This window comes from Mchenga conophoros, linkage group LG5 (genome assembly GCF_057382185.1).
Source record: "Mchenga conophoros isolate Kocher_MC1m ecotype Shallow Benthic linkage group LG5, M_conophoros_male_GT1.1, whole genome shotgun sequence".
NCBI lineage: Eukaryota > Metazoa > Chordata > Actinopteri > Cichliformes > Cichlidae > Mchenga > Mchenga conophoros.
Genome location: NC_140530.1, coordinates 1,771,023 through 1,793,012, shown reverse-complemented (window position 1 = coordinate 1,793,012; position 21,990 = coordinate 1,771,023). Strand labels below are relative to the sequence as shown.

Here is a 21,990-nt window from a genome sequence, read left to right as displayed (position 1 = left end):
TCATTTCCTTCATGCTGGTGAACTTTTTACCAAATATTTCCATCAAAGCTTCTCCATCACTGACAGGGATTGTTTGGATCTTCACACTCATCTCCACCAACCCTAAAAAATGAGTCTCACTTTGCTCATATAATGCCAGGAGTGTCTCCATATTCCACAAAAGTCTGTGCAAACATGTAACAGTATCCCATATTCATAGAAATATTATTGATATTATAACAAAAGCTGTCACCAACACAATTGTCCCAAGTGCTTTTTTATTAGTTATTGCAAATAACTGGTGGTGAGATCAGCAGAGTGCTTCACCAGGACTGAACTGGCAGCCATGCAGGATCTCTACAGACAGCGCTGCATGAGGCAGCGGATCCTCTCTGATCCCGGCCACACGCTTTTCACACTCCTGCCGTCTGGCAGGCGGTTCAGGAGCATCCAGACCTGCACTACCAGACACAGGGACAGTTTTTACCCACAAGCCACCACACCACTTCGATTACAGGACTCTGCACACTGTCACTTCAACAAATGCTAGTTAAATGCTCCTTGGACAAGTTTTTGCACAAACTGTAAATACCAACAATTGCCTTAAATTATCTAAATATGTAATACTTTAGTATATTGTTTTTTTCTTTATTAATTATTATTATTACTATTATTTTCCTGTTATTTTCCTCTTAATATAACTGCACACTCTCTATATGCTCATGTAAAGCTGAGGAGCACGAGCCAAAGAATTCCATCATGGGTAAATGTGGCTACACTGTTTATCTGTACATGACAAGAAAACTTGAAAACTTGAAAATTAAAATGACTGCTGCATGTGTACTTTTAATGCAGCAGTTGATGTATGCTGATTAACCCGAGGAATGAACAAAGATATTAGCTGTGTCCCAAAACGTCGGCTGCATCCTCCGGAGGCCGCATTTGAAGGCCGATTACGTCACAGCCAGGCGACGAAGGCTGTCCCAATTCGTCGACTCCTTCAAATGCAGCCGACAAATGCGTCCTTTATTTCCCCGAATTTGAAGGATGGGTCCTGTCGCTACCCGATCCGTACCGGACACCCAATCTGTACCCCGCATGCGCGAAAGGTGTCTACTTCCGGTCGAAGTGTTTTACGATAGTTACAGGTCAGAGTATCTGTTTTTATTTGTTTTGTTTTGTTTTCTTTGCCTGTCCCATTTGGTTCTTTAGCCGTCAGAATTCTTGTCTGAAGACCAACAAGGAGACCCAATGGATGTACTTTGCCAAATGGATCATCGTGGCATTGCCGTATTGGTCCATTTGATCGACCTTTGTTTTTATTATTTATTTTATTTTCAGTTGTTACAGACGGGACAGACATGAGTGAGGGATAGGAAAGGGAGAAAGAAAGAGGAAGGAAAAGAAAAACAGAAGGGAAGAGGGACAGTGAGAAGGGGGGGGGGATCTCCTGGATCACCTGTTGAGAGAAGAAGAATAGAAAACAAGCAAAAAAACCCAAAGCAACATACTAGACACAACACCATCACATTAATCTAGCTAAGTGTAAACAGCAGTAAATACTAAATATTCAATGTTGTTGTGCAGCACGCAGGACAGACAGCGCACAATGTGCTTTGAAGTAGCAGCCAAGAAAGATGTAATTTAAGTCTACGAGCAGTGAACACCCGTGTGCACACCTGTGTGGATCAGCGCGCTTGTATTCAAATGGTTTCCACATGTAATGGTCTGCAAGAGGATGTAGCGAGCCATAGCCCCGTCGCCCAGGGCATGAAGCAGGGGTCAGAGTATCTGTTAAGATGTTAAGATGTTGGCGGGGCCTGGCGCCTGTGGCCCAGCTGGGCTCCTTCCGGGGGGTCAGATGTCCTCAGGCCTCTGCCCTCTGGGCCTGAAGCTCGGTCCTCTCTGGCACAGCTGGCTGCCGGCAGAGCCCGCGGGCACGCCACTGCAACCCCCTCTGGCCTCTGCTACGTAGCTGCGGGGTGACCTCTCCTTTGGGGCTCTACTCAGCTCTTCCCAGGAGGGTGGCACGGTTCCCCCCCCTTTGGTGGTCCTCCTCAGGTCCTTGGGGCCTCTGGATATCTGGGGCCTGGATCTCCTCCATACCTGCTTCATACCCAGGGACGGGCTGTGGCCCCCCCACACTCCCTAGCAGATCGTTACATGGAGAAACCTTTGGAATGCAAGCATGCTGATCCACACAGGTATGCACACAGGTGTACACATGGGTATTCACGGACGCGGACTACAGCTTTCTTGGCTGCTGCCTCAAAGCACATTGTGCGCTGTCTATCTTGCGTGCTGCACAATATCGTTTATTATTTAGTATCTACTGATATCTACTGCTAGCTAGTTTATTGTGATAGTGCCGTTTTTTTTATTATGTTGCTCTTTGTTGTTTGCTTTCTCTTCAGTTTTTTTTCTCCATACAGGTGACCCAGGTGTTTTTTTTTTGTTGTTGTTTGTTTTTGTTTTTTTTTCTTTCTTCCCCCCCTTCTCACCGTCTCTTCTCCCCTTTGGTTTTCTTTCTCTCCCTCTCTTTCTTTCATTCTTTCTCCCTGTCCTATCCCCCAGTCATGTCTGTCCCGTTTGTAGCAACTGAAAATAAAATAAATTCATAATTATAATAAAGGTCGATCAAATGGACCAATATGGCAAGGCCATGATGATCCACTTGGTAAAATAAATCCGCTTGGCATCTTTCTTGGCCTTAAGACAACAATTCTGATGCTAATGATCCAAACGGGACACACAAAAAGAAAAAAAAAAACTCCACCGAGACAGCGGTGACGCTAATCTGAAGGCTAGACCGTCACATTTCACAGCCTCGCACTTCCGGCCTTCTCGGTCTTTGAAGGACCCGGCCCACGTAGACCGCGAAGGCCGGGTCCTCAGGAGGATGCAGCCGACGTTTTGGGACACAGCTATTGTCATGGTGCTGGGCCGTTGACCCAGCGTTTTGTGTTTGGCATTATAGTTATTATTATTATTATCTGATTTGATGTTTAATTTCCTCATGGTTATCTTTATTAGTATGTAGGTTTCATTCTCAGGGTTTCCAGTTCTAAGGTTTGTTTCCTGTGACGTCGTCCCCAGTGCTTTGTTCGTGTCCCTGAGTTTGTGTTTGTGAAGGTCTGTTTTATGTTATGTTATGTTATCATTGTGTTATGCTTGTATCTTCCTGTCGTCTTGTGAATTAGGATCAGCTGTGCTTCCCTCCTATGTGTCATTACCTGATTACCTTGTGTGTGTGTATAGTGGGTGTCGGTCTGTGTTCTTTGTTTGATGGTGTTTTGTTCTTGGTTCTGCGGCGCTCTGCTCTTCATCCCGTTTCATTATAAGTTCAGGTTTGCTCATTAGTTTCCAGTACAGGATTTGATAGCTTTTCGTTCCTCATTCCCTGTTTTGCCACTTTGGTCACTTGTAAATAAACACTCACTCGCACCACAGCTGTTGCTTGCATTTTGGGTGCTTTTCTAAAACATCTGGGGCGCATAAATCAGTTGGCACTTTATGGTTCTTACACTTCTTTGTGAATCTCTGTGAAATATTCACTATTTTTTTGTGAAAACACACTTCATATTTTATTTTGAAGGAGCTTCAGTATATTCAAGTTCAACTATCCTATGGCTCCAGCTGCTCAGTGTGTCTTTCCTCCATAATTTCCTGTGACAAACTTAGACTCTACTCCTAAATACATTTCAGACGTTAGATAAGAACACAGTGTTTCTTTTTGGTTTGTCTGTTGTGACGATCACTGACACTGAGTCATTTTTCTGCTTTGAAGCTTCGACTTGTTGAAGGCGTGAGGTATTTTCATTTTTATTTAAATATGCCTTATAAGGCAAAAATAGTCACTTTATACGAGGTCACACAAAATACTTAGCTAATGATACTCATTTAACTAATGAGTATTTCAAGCATATAAAAGCTTATTTTATAAGTATTTATAAAACGTATTTTATAAGTATTTTTTCCTTTTTTTGTTTTTTTTGCCTGTCCCATTTGGTTCTTTAGCCGTCAGAATTGTTGTCTGAAGTCCAACAAGGAGACCCAATGGATGTACTTTGCCAAATGGATCATCGTGGCATTGCCGTATTGGTCCATTTGATCGACCTTTGTTTTTATTATTTATTTTATTTTCAGTTGTTACAGACGGGACAGACATGAGTGAGGGATAGGAAAGGGAGAAAGAAAGAGGAAGGAAAAGAAAAACAGAAGGGGAGAGGAACAGTGAGAAGGGGGGGGGGGATCTCCTGGATCACCTGTTGAGAGAAGAAGAATAGAAAACAAGCAAAAAAACCCAAAGCAACATACTAGACACAACACCATCACATTAATCTAGCTAAGTGTAAACAGCAGTAAATACTAAATATTCAATGTTGTTGTGCAGCACGCAGGACAGACAGCGCACAATGTGCTTTGAAGTAGCAGCCAAGAAAGGTGTAATTTAAGTCTACAAGCAGTGAACACCCGTGTGCACACCTGTGTGCACACTCCCCAAACATACTCTATACCCCGGGTCCAGGTACCCTCGCCCCCAGAGGGGGAAACAGAACCCAGACCCAAGAGATATTACCCTTCCCCCCAGGGTGGAGGCAAGCAGACCGTCCCAGGCTCCGCTGTCACGGCGGGGTGCGCCGATGTGTGCGGAAACAGGACCCAAAAGCAGATGATGACGAGGAATAGTAATGATTAACAGAAAAGTGAACCTTTATTGCGATGACGGCAGGAAATGAACCAAGAGACCAAAGCAAACAGGCAAAACACTAAGAAACAAAACACTGAACTGACAAAACACTAAGAAACAAAACACTAAAGGTACTAAGACCAAAAACTATAACTATGACCGAGGTGGAAAAATAAACAGGCTATGACTATGACTCTGGTGAGAATAAATAGACGAACTGACAATGGCATGAAGAAAACAAAAGGCTTAAATACAGACATGAGGTGATCAGGGGAAGTGGCGACACATGAGGAAACAGCTGACTGACATGAATCTAATGACAGGACCAGGAGGAGTGAAACTAAATACAAACTAAATACAATGACCAAAGAACACATGACACTGTCAGAATAAAACAGGAAACACTAAAACTAGACATGACAATACAAACTTAACATACCAAATACGTGATGAATAATGCAAGAACTCAAACAGAAAACCCAGGAACAATAACTGCCTAAACTAAAGGCAAATAGGAAATACCACAAAACTAACAACATCTCAAAAAATGAGAACAATACAAAGAAAGCTCAAAGTGCTGGGTCGGAGACCCAGCCTGTGACATCCGCAGCAGCAGGGAGGCCAATCGGACAGCTAACATCTCCTCCCAGCCCCCCCGCCCCGATGGCTAGCAGAGAACGGGGGTGTGTGAAGACCCCATACCTCCCTCCTCCCGCTCATGTGTAGTGTTGCTGCGTGTTGCTCTAAAGTGCATTTAAAACCCGGGAGAGCATGGTGCTGCTGCCAGAGAGCAGCAGGTGTTAGCACGGCCCCTCCCGAGAACCCTCAATGTCTACATGGATTTAAAATTGAGAGGTGGGCACCGGCGCCAGAGGTAGGCTTGAGTACACAGACCGTCCACTGGACGCCGTTAACGTGCCCACCCTCAAGGCCCTATATATATGTGTGTGTTATGAGAGTGTAAGTAATGTGGATGTCTAAGTTGTGAGATAAAATTGAGGCACAGGTGGCCAGAAGAGGACAGGGGGGGGGGAATGTCTCCCCTGCACCCTGGTGACACACCTGCACCCCAAGGCCCTACCTGTGTGGGTGAGTGTGGTGGAGCGGGAAGAGGGAGGTAGCCGGGGATGGGGAGGAAAAGGAGGGAGGGGACGATGCCCCTCCCTAGGGCCAGCTCCCCCGCTGACCCCAGTAGGCACCCCCGTCCTCTGGTACCCACCAAGGCAAGGGAGCCCAGGTCCATCCAGACTGGGGCCTACGGCAGCAGCACTGCCCACAGGACCCGGGGCAGCCCACCCTACCCCACCGCAGAGGAAACTGTACCCACCCCAACATTCAATCGTCTCCCAGACTACACAAGACAACAGACACCCAGGTTAAGTTTATTCTCCACCTCTCCTATGTCTCTCCCCCACCTGCAGAGTGGACTCCTGCAAGGATGGAACAACCTCCCGCCAGTTGAAGAGCCCCCCAGTTAGGCCAATGCACAAGAGGCCCCCTGCGCCAGGGCTGAGCCCCTGTGCACCCACCCGCTCACAACCTCGGCGACACACCGACGAGGACCGAAGCCCCCAAGACCCAGCCAGAGCCCCAGCACGGAGGCGAAGCACCCCCGAGCCCCAAACCCCCACGCCTGCCCCGGATCCACTCAGGGGCAGCCAGGCCACCAGGCCAGTAACCTACGTCCACCAATACAGACCATCCTCCAGCCCCGCTGCACGCAGCCACGAGGAGAACAACCTCTAAGAGCCACCAGAGCCACTAACCAGGTTATGAACACAACCCCCGGGTTAAGCCCTCCAGGGATAACGCCTCTAGGGGTCCTCCAGGCGCCCTAAGCCCGTCCCAACTCCATATCAACCACAGTAGCTAAGGCGGGACCAAACCACGACCCCCTACCCCCGCTAGGTGATGGAGCCGATCAAAGGAGCCCAGAGGGATTGATCTAATGTGGTGGCAGAGGCTATATCGAGACTAATGTGATCCATTAGAAGGTTTCTATATTGGCTAGAATTAAGATTATTTTTATTTTTCCAGTTAATGAGGACCGTTTCTTGGCGATGCATAGGGCAGTAAAAACCATGTGGACTGTATTAGTTTCTGTAGTGACCTCATCCAGTTTTCCCAACAAGCATACTAAAGGGGAAGTTGGAATGTTACATTTCAGACACTTTGATAAGTCTTCACATATCTCGCGCCAAAACTTCCGCACTGGTGGACAGAACCAAAGAGCGTGGATGTAATTGTCTGGTGTATTGCCTTGACAGTGTGAGCAGTTGTTGGAAGATGTAAAGCCCATCTTGAACAGCCGATGACCTGTATAGTGCACTCTATGTAGTATTTTGTATTGTATTAATTGCAGACTGGGATTTTTAATCAATTTAAAGGTTTTTAAGCAAATCTGAGACCAGAAGTTTTGGTCTAAACTGACTGATAAATCTGCTTCCCACTTTGCAATAGGAAGAGATATTGATTCATCTAATTTAGAAAGTGTTCTGTATATTTTAGATAATAATTTGGGGGATTTAAGAGTAAGGAAATGTGCCGCACTTGGTGGTGTTTGTAGTTCAACTTGACTGAGGTTAAATTTCTTTTTTACTATGGATTTAATTTGTTGATATTCTAAAAATCTTTTCTTGTTGATCCCATATTGTGCAACTAGTCTGTCAAACGGAATAAATTCTGTTCCCTCTAATATATGTATTATATAAGTATTTAATTCCTTTACAACTCCATTCTGGGAAATGAATCATATTATTGTTTTGTAATATGTCAGGGTTATTCCAGATAGGTGTACGTTTGCATGGGATTAATGAAGACTCCGTCAATTTTAGAAACTCCCATAGTGCCTGTTCAACATCTAGCCAGGGCTCATCTAAGAAGGTATGTTTTGACCATTCTGAGATGAACTGAAGCCTGTTGGCTAAGAAGTATTGGTGAAAATTAGGCAGATCTAATCCTCCTCTATCCTTGGTTCTTTGTAGCGTTTTTAAGCTGATACGCGGGGGTTTATCTTTCCAAAGGAATTTGGAAATATATGAATCCAGAGATCTGAACCAATCTTGTGATGGTTTGTTAGGGATCATCAAAAATAAGTAATTTATTTTTGGTAAGATCATCATTTTTATAGTGGCGACCCTTCCCATGAGTGATATGGGTAAAGATTTCCATCTAGTCAGATCGCCTTCTACTTTCTTTAGAAGTGGGATGTGGTTTAATTTAGTTAAGTCTGAAAGCTTAGGAGAAACATTAATACCTAAATATTTAATATTTCCGGATTGCAGTGGGGCAGAGGAAGACTTATGGAAGGAGCAGTTAATGGGGAGAACTGTAGATTTTGGCCAGTTAATTGAATAATCTGAAACTCTTGAAAACCAGTTTATTAGAGTAATTACCTCAGAGAGGTTGGTTTGTGAGTTTTGCAGAAAAAGCAACACATCATCCGCATAGAGACTGATTTTATGTTCTGTTCTTACATTTTATGCCCTTAATTGTTGTAGCCTGTCTAAATGCTGCTGCTAGAGGTTCGATAAAAATTGCAAACAGTGAAGGGGAGAGTGGGCATCCCTGTCTGGTGCCCCTCAGGAGACAGAAGCTGGAGGATGTCTGGTCATTTGTTCTGACACAAGCTCTTGGGGAATTCTATAATATTCTTATCCAGTTTATGAAAGAGTTTCCAAAACCAAATTTGTGTAAAGTTGCGAATAAAAATTTCCAGTTAACTCTGTCAAATGCTTTTTCTGCATCTAGAGATAATATTATGGTTTCGATGTTTTTATTGTATGAGTAGTCTATTAAATTAAGTAATCTACGAGTGTTTGTTGAGGAATGCCGACCTTTTATGAAACCAGTTTGGTCAGGATGAATTAAGAGGGGGGTTATTTTCTCTAATCTCTTTGAGAGATCTTTGCAGATTATTTTAAGGTCTACATTTAAAAGAGAAATTGGACGATAGCTTGAGGGAAATAAAGGGTCTTTGCCTGGTTTTAGCAGGAGACTAATGTTGGCAGAATTCATATTTGGTGGTAGTCTGCCATTTTCCTCGATTTCCTGCAACATTCTGTGAAATACTGGTGCCAAAATTATCCAGAATTCTTTGTAGAATTCTTCAGGGAAGGTTCAAGGTTCAAGGTTCTTTATTATTTGTCACATGCATAGTTATACAAGTATAACACACAGTGAAATGTAGCCTGACACGCTCCTCAACATGTGCAAAAATTGGGGGGGGGGGGGGGGGGGTGTAGAGGAAGAACATTATATATATATATATATATATATATATATATATATATATATATATATATATATATATATATATATAGTATATACACTGGGTGAATGTGCAGTAGTAGCAGCAAGCAGGTGAATTCTGTACATTAATATGAATAGACATCTGACTATTTTACAGGATAGACAATATAAACATATTTAAAATTAAAGGAATTGAAATGTACATTGTTCCTTGGTTTAGTGTCTGGAAGAGTCCTGACTCAGTCAATTATAGATGATGTGAGAGGGCGGGTGTGTGTGTTTAGGGCACGGATGGCTTGGGGATAGAAGCTCCTCTTGAGTCTCTCTGTCCTTGCCCGGAAGATGCGGAACCTTCTACCAGATTGCAGAAGTTGGAACAGTTTGTTGCCAGGATGGGACGGGTCCTTCAGTATCTGCACTGCCGTCTGGACCTGGAGCCTTATTATTGGGCTTACTTATCAGGGCTTCCTGGAGTTCACCTGGCGTCAGTGGTGAATCCAGTGCCATTGCTTGACTGTCTAGTAATTTTGGAAGAGTTACGTTGTCAAGAAACACATCAATTTCATTTTTAGATGGGTTTATTTGTGGTGAGTATAAAGTTTTATAGAAATCCCTAAAAATGTTGTTTATTCTTCCAGGATCATATGTTGTGTTCCCCGATAAATCTTTAGCAGCACATATAGTTGTTTTTTCTTTATTTATTTTTAGCTGGTTTGCTAGAAATCGACCTGATTTGTTACTGTGTTCAAAATTCTGCAAGCGAAGTCTTTGTATAAGGAATTGTGTTTTTTTATTAATAGTTTCATTTAATTCTAGTTTTGTCTTGCGTATTTTGTTCAATGTTTCCTGATCTTGGTGTGACACGTAGGCTTCTTCTAGTGATTTGATGGTTTTTTTCTAATTCCTGAATATTTTTGTTTTCTTTTTTCTTTTTATGTGATGAGAAAGAAATTATTTTACCTCTCATCACAGCTTTCCCTGCTTCCCATAGAACAGAAGCTGATGTTCCGGGAGTGTCATTATAGTCTAAATATGAAGTCCACTCTTTTTTAAAATATTTAATAAAGTCTTCATCTTTAAGTAGCGATATATTAAATCTCCAGTTTTTTCTTGGCGTAGTATTATTCTTGTGCATTAGTGTTAAAGATACAGGAGCATGATCGCTGACAGCTATAGGGTGAATCTCAGTGTCTGAAATGTCGTTCAGCAGTGAGCTGCCGACCAAAAAATAATCCAGACGAGAGTAGGAGTGATGAATATGTGAGAAAAAAGTATATTCCTTACTGGTGGGGTGAAGGGAGTGCCATGCATCGCAAAGACCAAAGTCGCTCATATACTGTTTGATCATATTTGTGGACTGCCAATTACGCTGAGTTCCTGTTGTGTTGAGCCTATCCATGTCTTCATTTAGTCCAAGGTTGAGGTCACCACCAAGAATGAGTGTGCAATCGAGGTGTTCAGAGAGTGCACTAAAAAATCCGTGGAAGAATGAGGGATCACCAACATTTGGACCATATATACTTACAATACATAGTTTTTTGTTCAATATTGATAGTTTAATAATTAGAAATCTACCCTCTGGATCTATAACTGTATCGAGTACTGTAAAATTAACATTTTTATGTATTAAAATTGCTACTCCCCGTTGTCTAGAATTATAACAGGCTGCAAACACGTTAGGAAACTCAGGTGTTTTAAGTTCGTTTAAACCTGTGACAGGTCTGTGAGTTTCTTGTAATAAAACAACATCTGCCTGTAGTTTTTTAAGCTGGTTAAATATTTTTAACCTCTTTCCTCTGGTGCCAGCTCCATTTACATTCCATGTGACAAACCTCAGCATGCCCATAATTGTGTGTGTATGTCTAATGAAGTATGCTGGGTGTTTCGTTTAGACAGGTGGAGAGAATGTAGAAACATCCCTTGTTTGTAAATAGAAAGAGAAAAAGAAGTGTGGTGAGAGGCTCCATAAGTCTGACTATGTGTGTGAATATTCACTAATATGAACAAGCGTGGCTTGCTTATGTGTCCTGCAAGTCTGTGCGTGCTGTGAGGCTGTTGTGAATGTGCTGCCGTTGAGCTGATGTGTTTGCGTGATCGTGGTGTGAAAATATGGAGAAATAGAGGGTGTTGTTTGTAGGTGAGTGGGGAAGTAGGTGATCACAGCAGTGAAAGACAAGAGAAAGAAAGAAACCACATGAACTGTGAGCAACAACAAAAAAAAAAAAGAAACGGAAACATTCCAATTAAAGCAATGACGGAGGGTGACGGTTATATCTGCTATGACATCATACTGATATTACTAGGTTAAACCCATGTTAAAGGAGAAAGTGTGAATGAATAAGAAAAGAGTGTAGCGGGTTCTTATCTGGAGTAGAGATGGACCGATCCGATATTACGTATCGGTATCGGTCCGATACTGACCTAAATTACTGGATCGGATATCGGAGAAAAATAAAAAATGTAATCCGATCCATTAAATATCACGAAAGCACCTCACAAAATTTGCAACACGCCGTAACTCACCTCAGAACGTTAGCACGTCGGAGCAGTAGGCATCACGTGATAGAGCGGCTGTGGCATGCGGGACCTGTCGGTGGTCTGGATAGCATTTGGAGCTTCGCTAGCAACCCGGCATTTCATCTCCGACAAAGTTATCCCCGAGAGAAGTAAAGCAAGTGTGTAAGTCCATCTCTGAATGTTTGTAAAGCATTCCTGCGTTAAGCTTAACGAGCGACTGCCTCTCGCTCTCCGGCTGCTACTTCAATCATGAAACTGCTTAACGATCAGCTGATCGGCTTTTCTGTCGCGAGTCCGTGTCTCTAGTTTGCTTTTGGCCCACTTTGCACCAGAAAGAGGAAACCAGCGGCTGAACAACAGCAGCACGTTTAAGCTTGATCAGCTGTTGTTAGAATGTATTTAATATTACTTTCTACTCGAGGATCTTTTTCTACGTAGCTGACGCTGGTAACTGTGCAGGGGCGGATCTAGCAAAGTTTAGCCAGGGGGGCCGATAGGGCATGAACAGGGAAAAGGGGGCACAAAGACATACTTTTCTTTCTTATTCTCATTTAAAATGTCGAGCTTTTAATAAATAATTATCTGACACCCAAAGTTTTAATTTGATGTAAAATGAATAGAAGTCCATTACTGTATATAGTGACTATTAAGTCTAATATATATACCCTAGTAAGCTATAGTACTTTCTCCTTTGGGAAGGTACCATCTGTGCAGTCTGCAATTTTGTTGAAGAAAGATGTTGAATCTATTTAATATTTCTTGAAAAATAATTGATTTCTGTGTATTTTTTTCACACTGCATCAAATTAAGGTTGATTACGTCGATTAAGCATCACGAGGTGGAGCGTGAGGGGTGGTTCCCTATTTTTTATTTATTTATTTTTGTTGTTGCTGGGAGTTGGAACCCTATTAGTTAGGTTGCTTAATATTTATGCTAAGTACTCTTTAAAATACCAGAATAGGGAGGATGGTGTAGGTTTAAGTTTATTAGATTGATCAGTATTGCTGAACTATGAAATTTTTTTTTTGCATACAGGTATAACAGAATAGCTTTAGTGTAGTTGTTGTTTTAAACTTGAGTATGAACTTATACAAAATGCAGCAAGATATTTAAAAAACAGTTTTGTTGATTAAAAAACACTATATCGGATTCATATCGGTATCGGCAGATATCCAAATTTATGATATCGGTATCAGTATCGGACATAAAAAAGTGGTATCGTGCCATCTCTAATCTGGAGTGCAGTCAATATAACCACGGTGTGGTGCCGGGGTCGCGGTACAGCTGTCCGTCCACGTAGAGCCGGTCCACGGCGATGACAGCACGGGAGCCTTTCTGGATGAAGCTACGTCGAACTGGGAACAGGACCTTGCGTCGTTCCAGGATCTCTTTGGGGAACTGGTCGTTCATGCTGAAGTCCGTTCCTTTCAGCTCTCTGCCGCGACTCTTCACCTGTTCCTTCTGTTTGAATTGACCGAATTTGGCCACAATAGGCCGTGGTCTCCTGGTCCGCGACCTCACGCCCCCCAAGCGATGTACTCTATCGAAGTCGATGTTCTTTACGGTGTCCTCCGGCAGCTTCAGGTGGATTTTAATGAAGCTTTTCACCGTTGCCTCTGCGTCCTCTCCGGCAGTTTCTGGAATACCAGAAAACACAAGATTATCTCTCATGCTACGGGCTTGTAGATCGATAACGGACTCTTATTTTTTTATTTTCAATGTTTAGCTGGGTCACGTTATCGGTGAGAGATTTAACCGACTCCCGTAGCGTGGCATTTTCAGCGGCAAGCGTTTCCACCTGCTGCTGGCTGAATTCCAGGGATTCTCTCAGAGATTTAAATTCCCGGTGTAAGATCTCCACCAGGGACAGCCTCGCATCGAAACTGGACAATCGCTTGTCGATTGACTCCAGGATGTCTGCGATGTCTTTGCCGGCAGGCGATGTTGTACCGGGGGAGTCTGCCGGGCGACATCTCTTCGATGACGGCGTCTCAATTTTGGTCGGGGAGGATGTACTCTGGGCCTTCTTCATGACTAAATCTTGAAAACAGCGGTCGATGTAATCTTGGAGAGCGTCTAAACTCTCCCCGTTGTCCTCCGGGTGTTAGAGATGATAAAACAGATGTTGTTAGTTATATGACAATTGATTAGTATATTTGGTAATACTGAAGCTTGAAAAACCTTTGTTAAACTCTATGCTACCATTCGCTTTTTTTCCGCCAAATCTCCGGCGTCTGACATCACCTACAACATGGGTCGCTTACCTTTCTCGTCACTCTCGCTTACCTTACTCCGCCCTGCCGCCCTTACCTCACTCCTCCGCCCTTACCTTTTATAAGTATTTATAAAATAAGTTTTATAAATACTTATTTTCAATTAAAATATGAAATAAGTATTTATAAAACCTCTACTAACATCTGAATGCTTTTCTAAATACAAATAACATGTTATATATGAATCTATTATTTAAGAATAAAAATGTGTATATACAGTTATAAATAACATATTAAGGAAGCACTTATCTTACTGGTGTTTAGGAGTGTGCCATTATTTTGACAGTTCTGAGCCTCTGGACACCTGTGGTGTCAGTGTTACCTGTTTAATGTAAATACGTTTTATTACAGTATTGTTAATCAAAGGTCGGCACACCGTCTTTTTACACTGAAGTGTACGGGAACTAAATGTGTTAGATGCCACCACAAGAACAGCTTAAACATCACAAAAGTGTTGTGCAGTTTACATCACAGTGTCGGTTACACTGCTTCTTGCCACATGTAGCTCGTTTTGGAAATTCCCTTATGGGTCTGGAGGGCAGTCCTCCGCTCCAGACTGACATTGTTGTCTGGATTGGAGGACTTGTTGAAACATCTTGCTGTAACTAAGGCTGGGATTGATGTCGATATAAAACCTTCTGGTTACCAACAAAAGAACCATAGCAACTGTCCAGGCATGACGACGCTTGTCAGAAGTGTGCGTTTGTGATTTCTCAGAAAACACACCCTGCAGTTAGCATTAGTCAGTGTGTCTGAGGCTATGAAGAAAAGCACACAGTGTATGTTCACCTGGCCTCAGGCTATTGTTTCTTTCTACACAGTGATGATTCAGAGGACAGCAGTTAACACACAGCCATGCAAACGCTGCTTAGGATGGTAACCCTACTGCACAAGCTGTCAGGCTACACAGAGGAGAACTGACCGAATGACTGCAAGCTGCCATGTCCATACCCTGTCCTGGTACTTTAGTCATCATCGCCCTTCACTCAAGCCTACATGTTTACACCCAGAAATGAGAACTAAACACAAAGTAGCAGAGGCAGCTGAATTAACTTGTAGATATTAAATTAAATGGCCTGCATTTGTATAGCGCTTTACTCAGTCCCTTAGGACTGACCCAAAGCGCTTCACACTACATCCACCCATTCACACACACATTCACACACTGGTGATGGCAGCTACATTGTAGCCACAGCCACCCTGGGGCGCACTGACAGAGGCGAGGCTGCCGGACACTGGCGCCACCGGGCCCTCTGACCACCACCAGCAACTTAATTAAAAACCAAACTGTTGGAAAACTGAAATGCGGGTAATGGAGTCTGAACAATGATTGGTTTTAATGTTTCATCCTTTCAGCTCCAGTAGCTGCACAAACTTTACAAACAAAGAATGCATTTGCTACTTTTAGCTTTCACCTGAAGTCAGTTTTATTTATTACTTGATAATTAATAAATATGAATTATTATTATTAATAATAGTGTACAAATTAAATGAAAATGAGTAATGACTACTTTCATTGAGTGTGTGTCTGGCTCTGTGAGTGTGTGTGCTGATTCATGAGTGGAGGGAGTGGTGGTGCAGGGCGTGACTCTGACACACGCTGTGTCACACTATCCAGGTGAGAAATGGTTTTTAAGGCAGCAACACGAAGCAGTGCACACCTTTCCACAGCACAGCTGAACTCCCGGCACAGCAGCCTTCTGTATTTGTTTGCCGACAGCTGCTCCTATTTCTTCTGGACGTTTTAACAGGAGGAACACAACATGAGAATACTTTTACTACTGGCTGGTGAGATTTCCCATTTTCACTGCTGCTTTATTGCTATTATATTTATTGAGTTTGTGATGTTAGTTTGAGTTTTGCACGCCACATGTTAGCATTCCTAAACACCCTGAAATAGATAGCCTGCAGCTTTTTTATTTACTAGCTAAAGAGATGGAAGTAAGCTGCAGCAGTGAACGGTTCGATGGAGATGTTCACGCTGCTGCATGACAGTCTGTCTCTGAAATATGTTGGTATCTGTCATGAAATCCTGTGAGAAGATACAAACACAGCCTATAACTACTGTGTAGAGCTGCAGTACATCTTTAAGAATAACCAGGTTAATGTGGAGATGCATTTATAATTTTACCTATTCTAAGTAAACCTTAATCAAACATCAATGTGCTTCATGTACGTGGTTTCATCTGACCAGCACACAGCTTTGGGTTGTTTCGTCCCTTAGAATTACCTTTGGCCTGAAAATAGACAGTACGACAGCTGCAGACCAACATCTCTGTTACTGCTTCAAAAGCAGCATGACACTCATTTAACAGTTTTATTGTAGGTTACTCTGTCTTTTAGATGTATTTTGAACAGCAGTTAATAATAAAGGAAGAAGTTTTTGAGAGCCTCAGAAAGCTTAGAGTTAGGTGTGTTGTATTCATACCTGTACACATTCTGCCCTCCTCCTGACAGCCTCAGCCATACTGTCACACGCCCAAAATGACTGCTCATGGGGGGCATGCTACCCACCCACAGATGACTTGCTCCATGGCAGGGCTCACCAACTTCAGGCTTCATCTACCTGTGGCCTCACTGGCTCAGAGGTCTTCTGTACCCCGTACCAACAGGTAAGAGCGTGCTTTCCTGTTTTATCTCTGTGAGCAAATGGAAAGTTTGGAAACTTATATCACCCTTTAACAAACAAGTGAGAACTTCCAGGCATATCTCTGCAGCTAAAGGCTTCTCCAGTTTAAGAGCGTTTCAGGTAAAATATCCAAAAATTCAGCTTTAGTTTTTGATTTAGAGAAAACAAAGATCGCACAGAAGAAGCAGCCGCTTCAATTCAACAATGTCATATGTGACATTATCGGATTGACAGAACAAAAGTGGAAACTCAAAGTGTCTCTGGCAGGGAACAGACATGTACACAAACTAAACCAGTGCAAACCAGAACTGCTGACTGATAGAAGAGGTCACAGACAGGAGGACAAATGAGATTCATGTGCAACCAGTGATGGGAGGGAAAGACAATAGCAACTGATCCAAAAACACAAAAACAGGAAGTAAAACCAAGTGAAAGACACAAAGTAAGAAAAAGAAAAGACAACACAGAGCGTGGGGATAAGGCAGCACAGGACACTGGCACTACAAACACAAAGATGAGAAAATATATACAAATAAACATAGAGACTTAGGATGTGTTGATGTTACTTTATCTTCATAGATCACAGTATGGGCAACGTTGGATTAGCCTCAGGGAGCTAATAACTGTCTTAGGCGTGGTCCTCTGTTCATCCATTTAAATGTATCCTTGTACTTCAGCGTTCACACAAAGACGCACACATGACGATGAAAGCCTTCGGCATCATCAGAGGAAACAAGTCCGATCTAGCCAGGAATGCCACTTTACTGCTGGAGGTGTCAAATGTTGTATCTAATGAAAAAGAGCTGCAGAAAAAGTGTCGAAGCTGAAGGTGCTCGAAGTAAGCAAAACTCTGTTCACTAAAAGAAGCAAATCCAGAATAAACATGCAAGTCCCCAAATTTAGCCCCGTAGACCAGGTGTAATCTAATGAAGGATGAGAAAAACTATGGTTTGTGAAAAGCCCGGCAGAGGGTGGACAGGAGTGTAAGTCAAGGTGGATGAGTGAAGAGGTGAGCACAGTGTGGCATTCAAAGACAGCGTATGAGCCGAAGTCGCTTCCATAACCAGCCATCAAAGAGGGAACTCTTCATATCCAACTCAATAATTCAGGCTCCTCATATTTGTTGCCCCAAAATACAAGAGATTAGGTAACCCTGGGCCTCTGTAAGGCTCAGCGGCACAGGAGGCTTCTTGTTCCAAATAACATCCTAAATAAGAAAAAAAGCGAGAAGAAGCAACATCAGGATAATTTAAACACATATGAAAAGCATGGAAACACATGAAGAGGGAACTGAAAAGATTAGAACAGACCAATGTTCAAAGACATATTTATTTATACATATTTACAAGAGCCATCTTTGCCTCATAAACGTGCCCCCAGACAATTGTAAAGCTGCCAGCAGAGTCCCAGGCTGTTTTAATGTGAATTAAGGGAATATTTCTATGAATAGGGGCAGCAGCATCTTTAAATTTGCTGGATAAGGAGGAAAGACACTTCCCAATCCATCTTAGACATACTGTCTACTTCTCCAAGACAGTTTCCTGCAAATAAATGATATGTGCATGAAGTATTAACACTGACATTCCTGCTCCCATATGTCCATCTTAAGTTTGCCAGTGAACATCTAAATGATGCTGTAGTCAGATGAAACCAAACTCAAGATGTGCTAAGAAAAACCCACTATGTCCACAGTCAAGCATAGAGGTGGAAACATGTGTTGGGGCTGTTTTTATGCTAATGGTAGAGAACAATGTCACTGGAGATGAGGTCGTGGATGAGTTCTCCAGTGACAATGACCCAAAACATCTGACCAAGGACACTAACAAGTGGCTAAGGAAGAAGAACATTATAGTTATTGTAATAAGATAAGATAAGATAAGATAAGATAAGATAAGATAAGATAACCTTTATTAGTCCCACACGTGGGAAATTTGTTTTGTCACAGCAGGAAGTGGACAGTGCAAAAGTTATGAGGCAAAAATTAGAATACAATAAGAATAAATACAGTACACAACTGTACAGAATAGAATAAAATACTATATACAGTAGAATAAAATAAAATAAATATACAATAAGATAAAAATAGAATACAAATACAAATACTATATACAACTGAGTAAAAATACAACGATGCCAGAAAGGATTATTGCACTTAGTATTATTGCATATGTATGGATGTGTGTGCTTGATCAGTTAAAGTCTTTATTATGGAGTCTGACAGCAGTGGGGAGGAAAGACCTGCGAAATCTCTCCGTCCCACACCGTGGGTGCCGCAGTCTCCCACTGAAGGAGCTGCTCAGTGCTGTCACAGTCTGCTGCATGGGGTGGGAGATGTTGTCCAACAGGGATGACAGCTTAGCCGCCGTTCTCCTGTCACTCACCACCTCCACTGGGTCCAGAGGGCATCCTAGGACCGAGCTGGCCCTTCGGATCACCCTGTTCAGTCTCTTCCTGTCCCCAGCAGAGATGCTGCCGCCCCAGCAGACCACACCATAAAAGATAGCAGAAGCCACCACAGAGTCATAGAAGGTCTTCAGGAGTGGGCCCTCCACTCCAAACGACCTGAGTCTCCGCAGCAGGTACAGCCTGCTCTGCCCTTTCCTGTAGAGGGCGTCTGAGTTATGAGTCCAGTCCAGTCTGTTGTTCAGATGAACACCAAGGTACCTGTAGCTGTCCACAGCCTCAATGTCCATACCTTGGATGTTCAGTGGTTGCAGTGGAGAATGCTTGTGCCTGCGGAAGTCTACCACCAGTTCCTTGGTTTTACTGGCGTTGATCTGGAGGTAGTTCATAATATAAGGACCCAGTACACTCAGCGTTGCAGATTAGTGAATGTTTATTAGCACGGTGCTCTCCAGCCTTCTCCTGACTGCTTGCACTGCACGCTGTTCGCTCTCCTCCCTCTGTCCTCCCAGCGTGCTGCTTAAATCGAGAAGGCAGCATTAGAGTGCTGACTGCCAGCTGTGTCAGCCAGTCTCCCCTGGCACCGCCCCCTGATCCCACGGTCCCATAGCCAATCTCCAGACCTCGCGTCTATATAAAATCTTTAGAGGGAGTTGAACCTTCATTTGCCAAGCAGCAGCCAAGCGGCCTCTAAAGAAAAGATTCAGAGAGTTTCTGTAAAGGGACACCATCCCTCCTGTGTTAATAAATACTGACTGCTGAAATCAGTGGTGCGAGCTGTCAGTGAGAAAATGTTCAGCTATAAACAGTACATTCACAGTTTTTCATAAACTGCACATGTCAGCACTGTAAAAAATCCCAATACTCAATATTAAATAACATGTACAGTTTGCAAACCAATGCAACTGGATTTTGTTTGTTTTTTACAAAGTCCAGCATTCTTTGGATATATGGCTGGTTCTACAGATGACTGAGGATTTACTTCAATATAGTGAATAAACTGTGTTTACCAAGCTTTTCCTCGGGCAAAGGTTCAGTGCTAGAACTATTAGAAATTCACTGGTACCTGCTCAGTGACCCAGCTCATGTGGCACAGCAGAGAATTCAGAGGCCAGTCCCTGGTCTCGAGTTCAGGGTCAGCTCAGTGGCACACTGTCCTTACATCACACATTACACTGAATCTCTTGTGGGAAAACAAAAGGTTTATTTATGTCTTTGTGTTTTTATTCTTTCAGAGGAAGATGAAATGTTGTCCGTGTGACTCCAGGAACCCAAACAGTCAGCTGGCCCACAGTGTCCAGGATGTTGTGTCCACCTCAGGGCCAGACAGATGGTGGCAGTCTAAGAAAGGTGGGGGGTGAAAGCAAGCAATCATAAAGAAGGACTCATGCATAATACAACTAATACACTATACTGACAAAAGTACTAATCTGCCTTCACATGCGTGTGAACTTGAGTGTTGGCCCATTCTTAATAAATAGGCCAGTGAAGATCCTCTGCACCAACCTAGCTCGCTCGTGTCTTTATGAGCAGTCATGATGGCAAAGGAACCGGCCATCCCCGAAGTGTTCCCTCAAAGTTGGGAGCATTGCCAGACGCAGAAGCGTGATTTGTCACTCCAGAGAACACTTCCACTGGTGGCGTGCTTGACACCACTGCATCCGACACTTTCTATGGTGCTCAGTGATGTCAGGCTTGGATGCAACTGCTCAGCCATGGAAACCACTCCACTCTCTATGCTCTCTTGAGCTAATGTGAAGGCTACGTGAAGTTTGGGGGTCTGTAGCAATTGACTCTGCAGCAATTTGGCAACCTCTGTGCACTATACTCCTCATGATTCACTCGCCCCACTCTGTGATTTTACGTGGTCTACACTGAGTGGTAATATAAGAGAAACTTTGACACAAACTCAACCACAAACAGTTGAGTGTGGAAAGGAAATTTCAGGTGTGGACTTGTTCTACAAGTAGCATACATCCCGGTATCATGCTGGAATTCACTGAGCTCCTGAACGCAACCCATTAATTCACAAATGTTTGTAGAGTGATCTCCATTACTAAGGGCTTGATTGCATCTTGATTGCCACTTCCATGACCAACGTGCACCTTGTGGCCGTCGAAGTGATTGAAACACTTGAACATCAGGTGGCTGTAGTTGGCTGTTGCTCAGGAGATACTCTACTAACTGCTCATCTACTAATCGGAGGGTTGGTGGTTCCATCCCTGGCTGCTCCAGTCTGCGTGCCAAATAAACTTGGGCAAGATACCAAGTACACCAAGCTGCTCCTTAATGCATCTATAGACAGAAGCCGTTCAGAAAAGGGTTACTCCTGGTAGGCTTTAATCAGGCTCCACCAGAGCACTTTGCTCTCAGACTGCAGACTTACTCGTGGTTACCAGGTTATTTATGAATCGAATGGGAGACAGACCCCACAGCTTTCAGGCCCGTATTCTTTGGAAGCAGTGACCAGTTCACTTACTGTGTGTTTTTAGACCACTTTGCAGTTAATCATTAGATAACAGTGTGTTCTTCTACAGTGTGTTTTTTGTCCTACCTCCTTCTGTTTAACCTCAGTGGGTCATGGCTGGTTGTTAACTCCTTTTTAACAGTTTCTTTCTGTTAAAACACTGTTACCATGTGTTTGCTCATAGGGGGTCATCTTGGTGCTATAGAGTTAAAGTGCATTATATTTGAATTGAAAACTATGTCCCCTATGAAGCCTATTGCAGTTGCTATTGACTGGCAGGGCCCATGATCCCTATACAGGACCCAAAACACTTCGGGGCATTCCAGTTCATACCCTGTCAAGTGCCCACCCGTCTCCACCTCTCCCCCTGGATATCCAATCACATAAGATCCACCAATATTTAGCCACACCCTATCATCCAGTAATATAGTGTACGCTGTTAAGTGCAGGAGGATTGCCAGGATTTATACATGGGGGAAACCAAACAACCTCTGGCGAAGAGGATGGCTGAACACAGCAGAGCCACCTTGTCAGGCCAGGACTCTGCAGTCTATTTACACCTACAGGCCAGTGGACACTCTTTCAAGGATGAGGATGTAACATCCTGGACAGGGAGGAACGCTGGTTTGAGGGCGGAGTCAAGGAGGCCATTTGCGTGAAAAGGGAAAGACCATCTCTGAATGGAGGAGTGGCCTAACGGTACATCTGTCACCATCTTACATGCTGTGATTGCAGCCATTCCCCAACTCTCTGTGAATGGGACTCATGGTTATTGGACTGG

General features: G+C 43.2%; 1 protein-coding gene across 1 annotated transcript in view; it reads left to right on the top strand.

The window, feature by feature from the left end:
- Positions 1-15,356: 15,356 nt before the first annotated feature.
- lamb3 (laminin subunit beta 3) overlaps positions 15,357-21,990 on the top strand; it is an 18,283-nt gene continuing 11,649 nt past the window's right edge. The window contains exons 1-3 of the mRNA XM_085272817.1: positions 15,357-15,498; positions 16,168-16,322; positions 19,978-20,092. Coding sequence (XP_085128943.1) covers positions 15,474-15,498; positions 16,168-16,322; positions 19,978-20,092 — 295 coding nt within the window. The 5' untranslated portion in view covers positions 15,357-15,473. The remainder of the gene's footprint in view (positions 15,499-16,167; positions 16,323-19,977; positions 20,093-21,990) is intronic.